Source organism: Paralichthys olivaceus, chromosome 6 (genome assembly GCF_024713975.1).
Source record: "Paralichthys olivaceus isolate ysfri-2021 chromosome 6, ASM2471397v2, whole genome shotgun sequence".
Taxonomy (NCBI): Eukaryota; Metazoa; Chordata; class Actinopteri; order Pleuronectiformes; family Paralichthyidae; genus Paralichthys; species Paralichthys olivaceus.
The window spans coordinates 2508231-2526026 of NC_091098.1; the positions used below are offsets into that span (position 1 = coordinate 2508231).

Consider the following 17796-nt stretch of genomic DNA (forward strand, 5'->3'; position numbering starts at 1 on the left):
ACTCTTTCTAATGAACTGCTATCTTAGCATATGAAAATCATGAACATGAATTATTATTATTTTCATTCATTTTATCCTATTTTAAACACATGAAACATTTTATTATCCGGTATTATAATCATGACAGTCTTTTTAAACACATTTTGCCATTAATTATTATTATTCTACTCAGTCATAAGCTCTTGGTTAACCCATGTTCACTATTACAACCATGACAATGGCACCGATGAGTTTACAGATCTCCTTCCAGAACCGCGAGATAAACTGGGGCCCCCCGATCTGACACGATGTCCTGTCAGAATCTGTGAATCTTAAAAACATTGTTCATCATAATTTCGGCCGTTTCTTTGGCTGAGGGCAATTTGGGCAAAGCTATAAAGTGAACCATTTTAGCGAATGTCTACGACTGTTAAAACCGTGGTGTACAGACAAAGTCCATAGAAATTTCCGCCCACGGCCGGGACGGAATAGGAAGAGGCTGCAACAAGCCTGCGCGGGTTCTGGAGGAGTTCTTATTCCTGGCACAGACTGGACACGCCTCAACGTACTCCCGCACTTCCAGCTCCATGGACGGCCACCAGAACCGCTGTGTGATGGCGAATATGGTCGTACGCCCGGATGACAGGTGAGCAGAGACGAGTGAGCCCAGTGAATCACCTGTGGGCGCAGATCAACAGGAACATACAGACGGTTCTCAGGGCACCCACTAGGTGGCGGGGTCTCACCATTCGCTTGCTTCACCTCGGCTTCTATGTGCCAGGATACCAACCCCACCACACGGATAAGTGGAAGGATAGGCTCGGGATCCGTGGCAACAGGCTCGGGGCTGAATAGGCGGGACAGGGCGTCAGGCTTAATGTTTTTGGACCCCGGTCTGTAAGATAAGGAAAAATTTAATCTGTTAAAAAACAATGAACAGCGAGCTTGACGGGAATTTAATCGTTTAGCTCCTTTTATATACTGCAGGTTATCAGTCCAAACCAAGAACGGGTGTTGTGCCCCCTCCAGCCAATGCCGCCACTCCTCCAACGCCACCTTCACCGCCAACAGTTCACGATTTCCAACGTCGTAGTTCCGCTCAGCTGCCTTCAAGCGTCGGGACAGGAAGGCGCAGGGATGCAGCTTGTTATCCACCTCGGCTCGCTGGGATAAGACGGCCCTGATCCCCTCGTTAGATGCATCTACTTCCACCACAAACTGGTGAGAGGGATCGGGAAGCGTGAAGATAGGCGCCATGGTGAACCGCCCCTTCAGCTCTCGGAACGCTGCGTCCACGTCAGCGAACCAGCGGAATGACACCTGCGGAAAAGTGAGAGTGTGGAGAGGAGCTGCTATTGCGCTAAAGCCTCTGATAAACCGCCTGTAAAAGTTAGCGAAACCTAGGAATTGCTGCACTTTCTTGCGGCTATCAGGTGTTGGCCACTTGGCTACAGCGCTCACTTTAGCTGGGTCCATCTTAACCCTTCCAGGGGCTACGATAAAGCCCAGGAAGGAGATGGTATCGGCATGAAATTCACTCTTTTCTGCTTTCACATGTAACTTATTAGCTAGAAGATGTTGCAGAACGAGCTTAACGTGTCTCTGGTGGGTTTCCACGTCGGGAGAGTAAATAAGAATATCATCTAGATATACATAAACAAACTGATCTAAAAAGTCTCTTAAAATATCATTAATCAAAGCTTGGAACACTCCTGGGGCATTGGTGAGACCAAACGGCATCACTAAATACTCACTTGGTGTGTTGAAACCAGTTTTCCACTCATCCCCCTCCCGAATGCGGATAAGGTGGTATGCATTTCGCAGATCCAACTTGGTGAAGATCTGCACTTGTTGTATTTGATCAAACACTGACGTCATGAGGGGGAAGGGTTATCTATTCTTGACTGTGACTACGTCAGTCGGAGGTCACAAAAATCAATATTGATTTGGTGTGTACATATGCAAAGAGAATGTCGGACTCCGTAATTTTTCTCTGGACCCCTGCCTAATGTTTCCAGTGATGACATGTACAGCCACATGTCATCCTTTCACCGCTGGCTGTCAAGGTGGTGTCCAAATAACAACGTGGGCTTCGTAGATAATTGGCGCACTCTTTGGGGGAAACCTGGTCTGATTCGGAGATATTGTATTCATCCCACTTGGAATGGAGCAGCTCTCATATCTAGAAACATGACAACGTTTGTTAGACAGTCCACACCGTGACAATCCAGAGTTGAGACCAGGAGGCAGAGTCGCAGTCTTACACCTTTCTCTGCGCTTCTATTTGAACAGTCATCCTCACAATATCCTATAGAAACTGTGTCTGCCCCCGACACCCTAAATTCATTAAATCAAAAGCAAACAGGACAGGAATAATATATTCAAACCTAATAAAAGTTAACACAGCCAATATACCTGTAACAAAACACAGAATTATAAAAGGCGGTTTATTAAATATCAGGTCACTCAATCAAAAATCATTACTTATTAATGACCTGATTACCGATCACCAAATCGATCTATTATGTTTAACAGAAACCTGGCTGCAAGATGGAGAATATGTAGGCTTAAATGAAACGAAGCCCCCAACCTATACTAATACTCATACTTCTCGAAGCACAGGCAGAGGTGGAGGGGTTGCAGCAACCTCTAAATCTGACCTATCTATCAACCCTCGACCGAAAGAAAGTTATAACTCCTTTGAAAATCTTATAATCAGCCTCATCCATCCAAGCCTGAAATCACATAGAAATTCTGACTAAGGGCCAGGCGGACGATATATGATAACTAGATGAATTGGTTTATCTGAATTCTCTGAATTTCTATCAGAACTAGTTCTTAGGACAGATAAAATAATTATAGTAGGTGATTTCAACATTTATGTAGATGTTGCCAACGACAGCCTTAGTTCAGCTTTCAAATCAATAATAGCGATTGGTGTCATTCAACATGTGAATAAACTCACCCACTGTCTGAATCACACTCTTGATCTTGTTCTGACATATGTCATAGACATTGAAAATGTAATAATATTTCAACAGAACCCTCTTCTGTCCGACCATTTTTTAATTACATTTAAATTTAGAATTACTAATTACACTGATTCTGGACAGAAACTCTATTATAGTCTGTGTTTATCTGATAAAACTGAATACATTTTAAGAACTGCTTCCTTCTACACTTACCTCTCAGCCATGTGTCACTACAATACAGGAAAGTTATCAAAACTTTACCCCCACACTAGTTGATAACTTCGTTAATAGTACAGCAGCTTCATTAAAAACAATCCTTGACGCTGTCGCCCCTCTAAAAAAGAAGAAGGCAAATCAGAGGAGATCAGCTCCGTGGTATAATTCTCAGACACGTGTTCTAAAACAGACATCACGGAAACTAGAGAGGAAGTGGCGTTCCACCAATAAACATGACTTTTACCTAGCCTGGAAGAATAGCTTGATATATTACAAGAAAGCACTTAGAAATGCCAGAACCTCTTATTATTCATTATTAATAGAAGAAAATAAGAACAACCCCAGGTTTCTCTTCAGCACTGTAGCCAGGCTGACAGAAAGTCACACCTCTACTGACCCATCTATTCCTCTAACCCTGAGAAGCAATGATTTCATGAGCTTCTTTACAAATAAAATTATAACCATCAGGGATAAAATCCACCACCTCCTCCCAATGAATAGCACATACGTAGAAACATTGTCTGGTCCTGAAACCATAGAACCAGATTTATGTTTGAACCAATTTTCTTCTATTGACCTTCCTGAACTGACCTGATTAGTTTCATCATCTTAACCAATAACTTGTCAATTAGACTCTGTCCCAACTGGACTTTTTAAGGAAGTTGTCCCCCTGATTGACAGTTCCATATTAAATGTCTTTGTTGACAGGCTATGTACCACAAGCTTTTGAGGTAGCTGTTATTAAACCTCTGCGTAAAAAGCCTACACTTGACCCAGAGGTTTTAGCTAATTACAGAGCCATATCAAACCTGCCCTTCATTTCAAAAATCTTAGAAAAAACAGTTGCTAACCAGCTGTGTGATTTCTTAGATAGTAACGATTTGTTGGACAAATTCCGGTCAGGATTTAGATGTCACAGTCAGTCACCCATCCTCCCACTTCTCAGTCAGTCTCCCATCCTTCCACCTCTCAGTACTTTTCCATGGACTCTGCCTCTGCCTCATCTGCCAGCCAAGCCACACCCTCTCACAATCCAACACAGCTGCTCCTCATCACCTGCAATCAAGCCCAGTATATATTCACCAGCTCCACTCTCAGTCAGTGCCAGATTGTTCTACGCCTTCATGCAAGACTTTCCAGCAGTTATCTCCGGATTGTTGCCGACCCTGCCTGTTCCTGACTAACCTGCCTCGTCCGAAACCTGGTAATCACCTCTGCCTTCCGTCCCTGACCAAGTCTTCTGCCTGTTGCTATCTGACCAAGTCGTCGGCCTGTTGCTGTCTGTATTGCCTGCCACCTGATCTGCTAAGAGCTGACAATAAAGACTGTTACCAACTGTCCATGCTTGTTGTGCTGCATTTGGGTTCAAAACCATACCCGTTACAGTACAATCTGGCCACAAAAATGGACCCAGCGCACACAGCGTCACCACAGTCACGCCTGGAGAGTGTGGAAAACATTCTTCAGCAGCATGAGGCTCTGCTCAACTCCACTGCAGCAGGAATACATCAAGCTGTCGCCACCCAGAAGCAAGCAGCTGCTAGCCAGGAGCAGGCGCTAGCTTTGTTAGCCTCACAAGTACAGCAACTCACCGCTATCCTCTCACAGATGACAACTCCAGCCCCCACCGCAGCGTCCTCTGCTACACCTCCGCCAGCGTCCCCTGGGCCATTCTCTGAGCCACGGGTGGGGGCCCCGGAACGCTATGCTGGGGATCCTGAGAACTGTAATCCTTTCCTCACAAACTGTTCGATCCTGTTTGCCCTGCAGCCGCACACCTTTGCTTCTGAGGAGGCCAGGGTGGCTTTCACCATCAACCATCTCACTGGGAGGGCTCGTCTGTGGGGAACCGCCGAGTGGGAGCGTCGGACTCCAGCCTGCATCTCCTTCCAAGCCTTTGCCGCCGAGCTACGCAAGGTATTTGGGAAGGTCTCCCGGGGTCCGGATTCCACTGGGGGTCTGCTGAGTCTACACCAGGGGGGTCAGACCGTGGCCGATTACTCCATAGACTTTCGCACTCAGGCCCATCTGAGCAGTTGGAATAGTGAAGCCCAGTGTGATGCTTACCTTCTGGGTCTGGAGAGTTACATCAAGGATGAGCTGGTCTCCTATGATCTCCCCACTTCTCTGGATGGGCTCAACGAACTGACGACACGGCTGGATCGACGTATCCAGGTCCGACGTGTGGAGAGACAACGAGGACGAGTCAACCAATGCTTTCCAGACCAGCCTTGTTCTTTTCGAAAGAGGCCAACTCCCATGACTGTGCCACAGAGCGGGGAGCCTGAAGCCATGCAGGTCGGCAGAACCAGCCTCTCATCGGAGGAACGCCAGCGCCGCCGCCAGGGGAACCTCTGCCTGTACTGTGGCCAAGGCGGTCACTTCATCTCCTGTTGTCCAGTAAAAGCCCGGACTCACCAGTAGCGGGGAAAATACTGGTGAGTCCAACCTCTGAACTATTCCCCAAAAGGCGTCCTCTCTGCCATGCCCGCTTACTGCTGGCAGGGGGCACACACACCCTGTCTTTATTCATTGACTCTGGGTCAGACGTCTCCCTCATTGATGACGATCTGGCTCAACAGCTCGACATCGACAGGGTTCCACTGCCCCAGCCAGCCCCTGCCAGTGCCCTGGACGGTCATGTTCTGGGGACCGTCACCCACCAGACTAGACCCGTGCGGATGCTCCTGTCCGGGAACCATTATGAGACTATCAGTTTCCACATCCTGAAGTCACCTCACATCCCTCTCATTCTGGGGTACCCCTGGCTCCGCCGCCATAACCCCCACATCAACTGGACGACGGGGTCCATCCTAGGGTGGAGTCCCGGGTGCCATCAAGTCTGCCTGAAACAAGCCTCTGCCCCGCAGCCCCGGCCCAGTACCTTCCCATCTCCTGACCTCTCCAGGGTTCCGCCAGAGTACCATGACTTCCGAGAGGTTTTCAGTAAGGCCAAGGCCACCTCTCTGCCCCCTCATCGTCCCTATGACTGCGCCATTGACCTACAGCCTGGTACCAGTCCACCTCGAGGTCGTCTGTACTCCCTGTCTGCACCTGAAAGAAAGGCCATGGAGGCTTACATTAATGACTCCCTGGCAGCAGGCATCATTCGCCCGTCCTCGTCCCCTGCTGGTGCAGGGTTTTTCTTCATCGAGAAAAAGGACAAGACCTTGAGGCCCTGCATCGACTATCGGGGCCTGAACGACATCACGGTGAAGAACCGATACCCTCTCCCTCTCATGGCATCAGCCTTCGAGCTCCTGGAGGGGGCCTCCATCTTCACCAAACTAGACCTCCGCAATGCCTACTACCTGGTCCGCATCCGTGAGGGGGACGAGTTGAAGACGGCCTTCAACACTCCTACCGGGCATTATGAATATCTGGTCATGCCCTTTGGCCTAACCAACGCCCCCGCCGTCTTCCAGGCCCTAGTAAATGATGTGCTCCGTGACATGCTCAACAAACATGTCTTTGTCTACCTGGATGACATTCTCATCTTCTTCAGAACCAAGGAGGATCACGTCCACCATGTCCAGGCAGTCCTCCAACGACTTCTGCAGAACTCCCTCTTCGTAAAGGCTGAGAAGTGCGAGTTCCATGCCTCCTCGGTCACCTTCTTGGGGTCCGTCATCAGCCAGGGGAGCATCCAGATGGATCCCAGCAAGGTCTCTGCTGTCGCCGCCTGGCCCATCCCTGAGTCCAAGAAGCAGTTACAGAGGTTCCTGGGCTTTGCTAATTTCTACCGCCGCTTCATCCGTGGGTACAGCATGATGGCCGCCCCGCTCACTGCCCTTACCTCCTCCAAGATCCCCTTCAGTTGGTCTCCTCCTGCCGCTGCAGCCTTCAAAGCCCTCAAAGCCCGCTTCACCTCTGCCCCCCTCCTTTGCATGCCAGACCCTGACAGACAATTTGTGGTGGAGGTGGATGCCTCTGACATTGGGGTAGGGGGGGTCCTCTCACAGCGGACAGCCTACGACCAGAAGCTCCATCCCTGCGCCTTCTTCTCTCGGCGACTCTCTCCAGCCGAAATGAATTATGATATTGGCAACCGCGAGCTACTAGCGGTTAAGCTGGCGCTGGAGGAATGGCGCCATTGGTTGGAGGGGGCCAAGCAGCCATTCCTGGTCTGGACCGACCACAAGACCCTGGAGTACATTCGGTCGGCCAGGAGGCTAAATTCCAGACAGGCTAGGTGGTCCTTGTTCTTCACACGGTTCAACTTTACTCTCTCATACCGCCCAGGATCCCGCAATGTTAAGCCTGATGCCCTGTCTCGCCAATTCCTCAAGGAAGAAGAGGAATCAGCTTCTAGTGGTAACACCATCCTTCCGTCCAATCGCCTGGTTGCTGCCCTCACCTGGGGGGTCGAGGAGAGAGTCAAGACAGCCTTGGAGAACCAACCGGGGCCCAGCACCTGCCCTCCCGACCGGCTCTTCGTCACGACTGCTCTGCGTTCTGAGGTTCTGCAGTGGGCCCACAGCACTCACCTAACCTGCCACCCGGGGATCCGTCGGACCAAGGAGGTACTGCAGCGGAGGTTCTGGTGGGCCTCTCTGGACAAGGACACACAGGAATTTGTCAAGGCTTGCCCAGTCTGCAGCCAACACAAACCCTCCCATCAGGCCCCTGCTGGACTCCTGCAACCTCTTCCTGTGCCCCATCGCCCCTGGTCGCACATCTCTCTAGACTTTGTCACAGGTCTACCAACTTCTCAGGGCCATACCACCATCCTGACTGTTGTGGACCAGTTCAGCAAGATGGCTCACTTCATTCCCCTGCCCAAGCTCCCCTCAGCCAAGGAAACGGCTGAACTGGTTCTCCAGCATGTCTTTCGCCTCCACGGCCTTCCTGTCGACGTGGTGTCTGATCAAGGACCCCAGTTCTCATCTGTGTTCTGGAGAGAATTCTGCACCCTCATTGGGGCCTCGGCTAGCCTGTCCTCCGGATTCCACCCTCAGTCAAATGGGCAAACCGAGAGGAAGAACCAGGAGATGGAGGTGGCACTCCGCTGCATGGTCTCCAGTCGCCCCTCGTCCTGGTCACAGCAGCTGCTATGGGTGGAGTATGCCAACAACACCCTGACCAGTTCCTCTACCGGCCTTTCACCCTTCCAGTGTGCTTATGGGTACCAGCCTCCACTGTTTCCTGCCCTGGAGAAGGACACGTCCTGCCCCTCCGTCCAGAGCTTCATTCGCCAGTGTCGCCGCACCTGGGCCAGAGCCAGAACCACCCTCCTGCGGTCGGTGGGTCGCTACACGAGGACCGCCAATTGTCGACGCACCAAGGCTCCCACCTACCAGGTCGGCCAAAAGGTTTGGTTATCAACCCGGGATCTTCCACTACAGGTCGACTCTAAAAAACTGGCGCCCAAGTTTATTGGTCCCTTCAAGATCCAAAAGATCATCAACCCAGCTGCGGTTCGGCTCCAGCTCCCGCGCTCCATGAGGGTCCATCCCACATTCCACATCTCCAGAGTCAAGCCTGTTCAAGAGAGTCCACTGGTTCCCGCTACTCCTCCTCCTCCGCCTCCTCGCTTGGTTGATGGAGGTCCTGTCTACACTGTGCGACGTCTGATCCGTTCCCGACGACGTGGGAGGGGCATCCAGTATCTGGTCGACTGGGAGGGGTATGGGCCAGAAGAGAGGTTATGGGTTCCTGCCCGTCACATCCTGGGACCCAATCTCATTGCTGACTTCCATCGGCAACACCCAGACCAGCCCGCTAAGGCGGCTGTCTCGTCCAGGGTGCCTCGTCACAGTGCTCCCACTAGATCCACGCCCTCTGCTCCTGATGTGGAAGACTCCCTCTCCTCTTCAGGGGATTCCTCATCCGACGATGAGGGGTTCCCCCCGCAGGCCTCCCCCACCCGCCCTGCTGAGGGTATGGACTGGTCCGGCTCAGAGGAATTCTAAGTGCACCTTCGGGCCCTCCCTCCCTCCCTTCCTCCCTGCATACTGGCTTTTTGGGACGTCAGGAGCCGTCCCTTGATGGGGGGGCTCTGTCACAGTCAGTCACCCATCCTCCCACTTCTCAGTCAGTCTCCCATCCTTCCACCTCTCAGTACTTTTCCATGGACTCCGCCTCTGCCTCATCTGCCAGCCAAGCCACACCCTCTCACAATCCAACACAGCTGCTCCTCATCACCTGCAATCAAGCCCAGTATATATTCACCAGCTCCACTCTCAGTCAGTGCCAGATTGTTCTACGCCTTCATGCAAGACTTTCCAGCAGTTATCTCCGGACTGATTCTTCGTTGCCGACCCTGCCTGTTCCTGACTAACCTGCCTCGTCCGAAACCTGGTAATCACCTCTGCCTTCCGTCCCTGACCAAGTCTTCTGCCTGTTGCTATCTGACCAAGTCGTCGGCCTGTTGCTGTCTGTATTGCCTGCCACCTGATCTGCTAAGAGCTGACAATAAAGACTGTTACCAACTGTCCATGCCTGTTGTGCTGCATTTGGGTTCAAAACCATACCCGTTACATTAGAATCCATCACAGCACAGAAACAGCACTATTGAAAGACCTTTTTAAGGCATCAGATGATGGACTTGTCTCTGTGCTCGTCCTGTTGGATCTTAGTGCAGCATTTGACACCACAGATCATAAGATCCTGTTATAGAGACTAGAACAACATATAGGGATCAGAGGAACTGCACTAGACTGGTTTAAATCATATTTATCAGATAGATTTCAATTTGTTAATGTCAACAATGACCCCTCCATGCACATGCAAGTTAGTCATGGAGTTCCACAAGGTTCTGTCCTTGGACCGATATTCTTCACCTTATATATATACTCCCCTTAGGCAACATCATGAGAAAGCACCACATACACTACCATTGTTACGCAGATGACACCCAGCTGTACATTTCTCTGAAGCATGATGAATCTAATCACTTAGTTCAACTTCAGGAATGTCTCAAGAACATCAAGGCCTGTAATTCCTTATTATCAGGATGCCCCAGGAAGACTGTAAAGTCTCCTGTTGGTCCAAAATGCCACAGCACGAGTGCTGACAGGAGCTCTAAGGAGAGATCATATTCCTGTCTTAGAAAATGTAGAAACAAAGAGAGATAGATTTTATGTTTTTTTACAGTATTCACTCTGGTACCTTATTCACATTAAATGAATGTCTTTATCATTGTGACTGCCTCTGTCCTCCATCAGCATAACTCTCTCTCTAGCCGAGCAGAGAACGGTTTTATCTTGAGTAAAGGCCAGCAGGTAAGCCAAGGTGAGATGTCTGACTGAGGACAGAGGCACATTTACATTTGACATCCGTTAGCTGTAATGCTAAATTATATAGTTGATGCTTTGCGGCTCAGAACATCTTCACGTAATCTTTAACTCACATTTACACACCTTGCTTTTCAGCTCATGAGTTCGTCCCACTGCGTCACTTACCGGTGTGAGTTTTACTGTTTATAGAAACATATGTGCTACACATAAAGTGCATTGGTGCTAGTAGCAAATCTCTACTGGCTACCGTAAGCTAGTTTAGTTAAGTTAGCCTTGACAAGAATCCAATGCTACGTGATTTGGAAAACATACTTACCGAGGTGGCCTGTGGTAGCCCTGTGGCGGTTGCTGTTGCTGTTGCCGTCGATGTGGAAAAATTTTGGATTGCTGCCAGAACGGCTCTGCCGATATTCTCCGCTAATGCCGATTCATTCATCGACATGTTTGCAGAGCGACCATGGCCGACAGGAGAGTGTACTGGGTGGAGGCGGGCGAACATGACAGATCAGTCAAAGTGCGCCCCCTTGTGGCTGGCTATAGTGGCTACAGGTCATAAATCCCGCATTCTTCATAAAAGTGACACTAAAAACTCAAAGTACTCTTCAAATAAAGTTTCTGCATACGTGTTTGTTATTTTATGTAGTTATTAACACGATATTCCATGTCCAAGAGTCCATTTCCCCGGATAAGTTGGGTTTTATTTGTTATTTGCCACTATAAACACACTCTGACCTCCTCGAGCTTTTATTTTGGTACTTCCTGTTACCGGCATTTGAATTTGCATATTAGTTAAATATTTAGTTTCACCCGAAACATTTAGATTTAACATTTAGATTTAGATTCAGATTTAACATTTAGATTTAACATTTTGATTTAACATTTAGATTTAGATTTAACATTTAGATTTAACATTTAGATTTAGATTTAACATTTAGATTTAACATTTAGATTTAGATTTAGATTTAACATTTAGATGGCAGATTTAGATTTAAATTTAACATTTAGATTTAGCATTTAGATTTAGCATTTAGATTTAACATTTAACATTTAAGTGTAACATTTAACATTTGGATTTAAATATTTAAAATATCTCTAAGTTGACAAATATTGTTGTAAATGTGCAAAAAAGTGACTCTCAAAAATTCACACCAGTTTTTTAAACATGGTTTGAAGCTAAATGTGACAAAATGTTGCTGTTATTTTCAGCGTGAGCTGCTTTACAAACGGCACCCCATATCTAGAGGGGCTTGATTTTACATGCCTACAGTAGTATCAAAACTCTTCCTGTCGTAATGACAAGGTTCATGTTCTACATAACACCTGAAGGGCAAACCCTCCATCTGACCTCAGGGACCAAAGTGTATGTGTGGCTATGGCTGTGGCTGAGGAGAAGAGCGGTCGTCCTCCAACCAGAATGTCATTGGTTCGATCACAGTCTTCTCCATCTGTATGCCAAAGTGTCCTTGGGCAAGATACTGAACCCTGAATGGCCCCTCATATGAATGGGTAAAAGGCAAACTGTCCTGTAAAAGCTCTTTGAGATTGAGCCAGCTGCTGGGTTTAAACAACATATCGCAGTGTGACAATGTTTTGTGTCTGACGACAGGCTAGCTTTCCCGGTCAACTTAGCCAAGTTAGCTAGCTAACACTTCAGTGTCCTTACTGAACTGCTGTTAGCTACAAGTTAGCTGCTACTTCACTGATTCACACAGGCCAAAAGATATTTTAGATTAAAAATAAAGGAGATTAGGTCGTCAATTATCTTCAATCTGAAGTGGTTCACCAGAGGTTAGGTTGACAGATGTGATGGTTCTTTACATGAGAGGTAAACAGCAGTGAGGAAGTGGAGCTCTAACGCAACGTAAACTTGGCAAACACTCCTGAAACACCAGCTAGCTGAGGAGCTAACACTGACAGCAGTGTATAAACACGGATGAAGCTGGGTGGTTACAGACTTAATGGAGGTATACGGTGTCATGTGAGAGAACGCCACCCACTAAACCTCTACATCTGGTTTGACGGGATTTTATTCAGGCACAGTTTGAAAGCTGCTGTCAGAGATTATATTCGGAGATTACCATTTCCTGCTCTGGATGAAAATTGGCGACAGTCATAACCTAATAACTTCAGACTATTAAATTGGTTGATCTTATTTTATCAGCATGTAAACACCAAATCCAGAATGCAATCCAAGGTCTCAGTATTGAATTAGCTGGTTTGATACTAGTCGTTCTGGAAATGATCACGTTCGAGTGTTATTGTCATGACTTTTTCTTCTAATCAGAAATGAGGCCTCACCCCACATGTTTTTTTCCATGCACTATGTTATATCATACCTATAGTGTTTCATTTGTTTTATGCCAGAAACTAATTTGAAAGTCATTGTTGGTCAGTAAAATGCTTTGGCCCTAAGTGAAACATTGTAAATATCTGGTGGAGTACACTGAAATACTGGAGCATACCCTGAATACAGTTTTTCACATGTCCATGATGCCACAACTAGATCTCTTGTACCTCTTGTCTAAAGTGCACACACATAGCAACTCGTGTTGGGGAATATCATTTGATACAATCTGACACCAGTGGCGCACACGCACATATAAATGCAGATACATTAGACAGATGAAATAGTCAAAGTTCACTGTCTGATTGGCAGATGCCCCCTCCACCTCGTTTCTCCCTGTGAGCTTCTCTTTGCAGGAACTGTTGAGTTACTCTATAATTTTGTCAGGTCTCAAACTTACTCTGTAAAGAGCCATGGCATCATCTATATTGTGAATTTGCATCATCAAGCAAACATTTCTGGTTGATATTATTTTTGTCAAAAAGAGTTTAATTCCACATATTGAAAAAGCAGGAGATGAAATGATTGTGGCCATAATAGGTTTCCAGAGTTTTGTTAAGTGTTTCCTGACAGTGTTTCATGGATCCATACCTCACACCATCTTAAAACTCTCATCCTGTCCTATTTCATCATTGTGCTTGTACACCAATCAAGCTCCTCACCCTGCAGGGTTGTTTTTGCTCTGAATGCACAGAATCAGTAACAGAGTACATGTCTTTCTTCATTCTTTCAGATGGCTGCAATCAGAAAGAAACTAGTGATAGTCGGTGATGGAGCCTGCGGCAAAACCTGTCTCCTCATAGTGTTCAGCAAAGATCAGTTCCCTGAGGTCTATGTGCCCACTGTGTTTAAAAACTATGTGGCAGATATTGAGGTGGATGGTAAACAGGTAAGCTGTTTATTATAATGTCACATTTCTTTCTTTTTGTCATGAGTCAATTAACACAGCATAGGGTGTGTAGACTGAGCCTCGGACCCTGAAGGTTTGTTTCATAATATAACCTGCGCAGCACTTGGTTTTTAAGGATGATACTATGTTGGACAGTTAAAAACAAAAAATGCTAACAATATATCAAATGTTAGTAATATATTTTAAACTAATGCTTGTGCAATGCTTCATCTTTTTTGTCCATGATAAATGAACATAGAGACGCTATTTTTAAATGATAAACTTGTTTGTGAAATTCTGTCATTTCATCTCACTTATCTCTAAACATGTACACTGATACCAACACATCTGGAAGAAGGTAACATTGGGTTGTATATTGGCCTGGCGGATTTGTCCATAGACTTAATTTCCCTTCGGGGATGAATAAAGTAATCTATGAATAAAGTAATCTATCTAGACATATATACACAGTATGTAGAATCCACATTGACCGCTGGATCGAACGTCAACGTTGCCATCCAATTGGGCGAAATATTTTCAAGAAAATGTTTTAAGATTAAAAGTGCCTCTGGATTTTAGTTTAGTTGTATTTCAAAGCTTCTCCCTCTCCCAGAATCTGCCTGATGTCTGAATCTGAATACTTTTCCTGATTTTGAGCCATGGCTTTTAAACCTGATAATAAATCACCAGTTTGACATTTTGATGGATTTTTAACAAATTGAACAAAGCTCAATAATAATTTGTTTAACCTGTATATCAACAGAAATGGAAAATTGACTGTTGTGTACTGGAACAATTTTTTTGTCAAACAACTGTTCTATCCAACCTTTCTGCTGTTTTCCTGGTTGTCTTTGAATCTATCTCATGTTGTCAGAATCTAGGGCACAAACCTTGTAACTGAGCCCTGTAGCATTTAATTGTGATGCAGATATGGTGGTGTTGTGAAGTATGTAAGCATTAATGTCCTCGACCCCTGTAGGTGGAGCTGGCTCTCTGGGACACAGCAGGACAGGAGGACTATGACCGGCTGAGGCCTCTCTCCTACCCAGACACAGATGTCATCCTCATGTGTTTCTCCATCGACAGCCCCGACAGCCTAGGTGAGATTTCTTTCCTGCCATTGGTTTTGACAAATGTACCATTTGCTCCACATTCAACATGGACACTTTGTGCCTGATGCAGAGAATATTCCAGAGAAGTGGACTCCAGAGGTCAAACACTTCTGTCCCAATGTGCCTATTATTCTGGTGGGAAACAAGAAAGACCTGCGGAATGATGAACACACCCGTCGAGAGTTAGCCAAGATGAAACAGGTGAGTGAGGCCTGTACTTAACTGTGCTCATTCTGCAGCTTATACAAATTCAAACCTATGGGGGTTTGTTTAGACTGAATTTCATTATAATCCCAAAGGTTACTTATCTCAAAATGCATCAAATTGACTGAGTTAATCATGGGAAACTGTTTGTGAAACTGTAAGAGTGAGGAGTCCTCCATTTTCTGCACTTTTGGTTCTCACTGCAAAGCTATACAAGATAGTAAATGTTTATCTGCACACTCTAGTAACAATCAGGTTTGACAAGGTGGAATATTCTCACCAGTCCACTTCACTCTGTATATGGATGGTCTCTCCAAACAGTTAATAGAGTTAAGGACTGGCTGTATGGTGGGGATAGCATTGTTAACCCTTAGGGCACCTTCTGGACATCTTTGGCCATTTAAGTTTTCTTTTTTTGATAATTCTCACTGTGTTAATGCATATGACTCGGGACTTTCAAAAGATGTGTATTTTCTGCAGATTTTAAAATTTGTGTAAAAAAATACTACCTTTTATCACCTTTGTGGCACAAAAAAAAGCCCCATTGGAACCCATTTTAACTGCTTTTTATCTCTTTGCCATGAAACCATAAAATCATGCATTACACATTTTTATTATTTCATTCTGAAGTCCTGGCTTCAAAGTTATATTTTATATATTGACCCATTTTCCATCATTTGGCATATAGGTAAAATACATAGTGTTTCCTGTAGTGGCACTATTTCTGTATAATGGAACCCATAAACCTAATGTATGCAAGTGAAATGATGCTGTGAATATCTGTATGAGTTACAGCATGCTAAGCTTTCACTGTAACTGTGTATGTGTAAGTGTGTTTGTGCATCTGTGTGTGTGTGTGTTGCTAATCAGCAAAACAATTATGCAAAAATAATGTTACTGCTCATCAGTGACATATGCCAGGCTCTGTTAACCTTCCAAAAATAATGACATTATCATGTAGTAAAGGGAAAATATGACATTTTCTGTGTTTTGTTTTTATATAGTTAGCATAAAAACCAATGGTGTCAAACTGGAGTTGAAATAATAAAAATTAATGAATATTTGGTATTTATGATCAGGGCTGATATTTAATACAATTAATTCATTAAAAGGGAAAAAAATATTTATATATATGTAAAGTTTATTACAGCAGATTTAGGGAGTGGACATTGTTGTCCACAAAGAGGGTAGTGTTTTTTAAATATGACACTACACGAATGACACATGCCATGCTGTGTTCACCCTCAAAAAATAATGTCATTGCCATGTAAAACTAGCATTTAAAGCATTCATATACTGAAAATGAATACATATATTTGGTATTTATGATCAGGACTGAGGTTGGTTAAAAAAAAAAAGTTATTAAAAGTGAAAAATAAAGAATAATGTTAACTTGTTTAATAGTTTTACAGAGTGGCTATTTTTGGCCACGAAATGATTTAGTTGTCTTGTCTCCTCACAGTGCTGGTTTACAGCAACTGTACAAGCCTATGACATGTTTAAAAAGAGTGTTGGATCCAGAGACTTAATTTTCTCTCATTCTTTTGAGCAGGCAGAGTCTTAAAGAAAGAACAAAGTGAAATATCTAGGTCACATCATTATGAATGATTTCTGTGATTCTGACGAGGTGCAGCATCGGTGCTGTAAACTCTATGCACAAGCCAACATATTCACATTGAACTTATTTTCTTTGTTGATTTTGCCACACAGGAACCAGTGAAGTCTGATGAGGCGAGGGAAATGGCTAACCGGATCAATGCTTTTGGTTACTTGGAGTGCTCGGCCAAGACGAAGGATGGCGTGAGGGAGGTGTTTGAGATGGCCACCAGGGCAGCACTGCAGGCCAAGAGACGAGGCAAGAAAAGCGGCTGCTGCCTTTTATAGAGTGTCAGGTGACGCAGGATCAGGAGGGAAGGAGGGAAATAAACACGGCTAAGAAAAACATCCCTGTGCCTGTTTCCACCAAGGTAGGCACAGTTGACTGGGGAGTTGTAGGGATGAAACCAGGCTAAAGAAAAAAAGGAAGGTCAAATGCTATGGAAAAGGGGAATACATGTATATACATTTAAGTTCGACATTATAGCTTTTAGCTTTCAAATAGAAATACTGTAATCTCGAGTTTAGGACTCAATAAAGCTGAAATTAAGAGAACATGACGAGAAGGGAACATCTTTCCTGCTCATACTCTTACTCCAGTACAGTAAGCTCCTCTGTGGCTGGTGGTCGAAATCAGACGAATGCCTGCCTAACTAACTGTTGGAAGACTTCCGTGGCTTGCAGTGTGACTGTGCTTGTCTTTCATTCTGTATGTTTTTCACTCTCCTTAAATTCCAAAGTTAGAACTAACAAACTTTTTATGGACTCGCTTTTCTTTTTTATGAACCTGTGATATTTCATACAATTTTCAATTAAAAAGCAGAGTTTAATTGTTTGCAGTTAAGTATAAAAACATAATGAGACCAACGACCATGAGTGTTTTATACCTGCTTGTTAATTAATAAAAGTTGACTGAGTTAACTTGGCCTTAAAGTGACAAAACTGTGATTGAAATAAATCAAAGTGTACTGTCAAATACGCTGTATGTGACTGGGGATTAAAGGGTAAATAAAATGTTATTGTCCTTTAGAAAGTAACTGTAAATTCTGAAATAGTAACAGGTCATAATTTATAACTGCTACTGGGGCAGAGCCTTTTTTAAACAAGCTGAAAAGACTTGATTCCTAATTTCCCCCGTTTTCTGAAAATATTTTAGAATTTAAGAAGAAGAATCCTCCCAATTTTACCATGTGATCACTTTCAATTTGCTGTTAATGCAAACTGAACCCTGTCTACCTGACAAATT

General features: G+C 45.2%; 2 protein-coding genes across 2 annotated transcripts in view; one reads left to right on the forward strand and one right to left on the reverse strand.

The window, feature by feature from the left end:
* Positions 1-17796, reverse strand: part of tpk2 (thiamin pyrophosphokinase 2) — an 88822-nt gene that overhangs the window by 46320 nt on the left and 24706 nt on the right. The gene's annotated exons all lie outside the window — the stretch shown is intronic.
* Positions 13483-16896, forward strand: LOC138410465 (rho-related GTP-binding protein RhoA-C-like). The gene is made up of 4 exons (XM_069526384.1): positions 13483-13638; positions 14618-14738; positions 14821-14951; positions 16665-16896. The coding sequence occupies exons 1-4, from the start codon at positions 13483-13485 to the stop codon at positions 16836-16838; spliced, it is 582 nt and encodes a 193-aa protein (XP_069382485.1). The 3' UTR covers positions 16839-16896.

What these genes read in the sequence shown, in the direction of transcription:
- LOC138410465 (XM_069526384.1), top strand. Translation starts at nt 13,483, where the DNA reads ATGGCTGCAATCAGAAAGAAACTAGTGATAGTCGGTGATGGAGCCTGC. An exon ending in TTGAGGTGGATGGTAAACAG is followed by an intron (nt 13,639 to 14,617) that starts GTAAGCTGTTTA and finishes CGACCCCTGTAG; the next exon opens with GTGGAGCTGGCTCTCTGGGA. An exon ending in AGTTAGCCAAGATGAAACAG is followed by an intron (nt 14,952 to 16,664) that starts GTGAGTGAGGCC and finishes TTTGCCACACAG; the next exon opens with GAACCAGTGAAGTCTGATGA.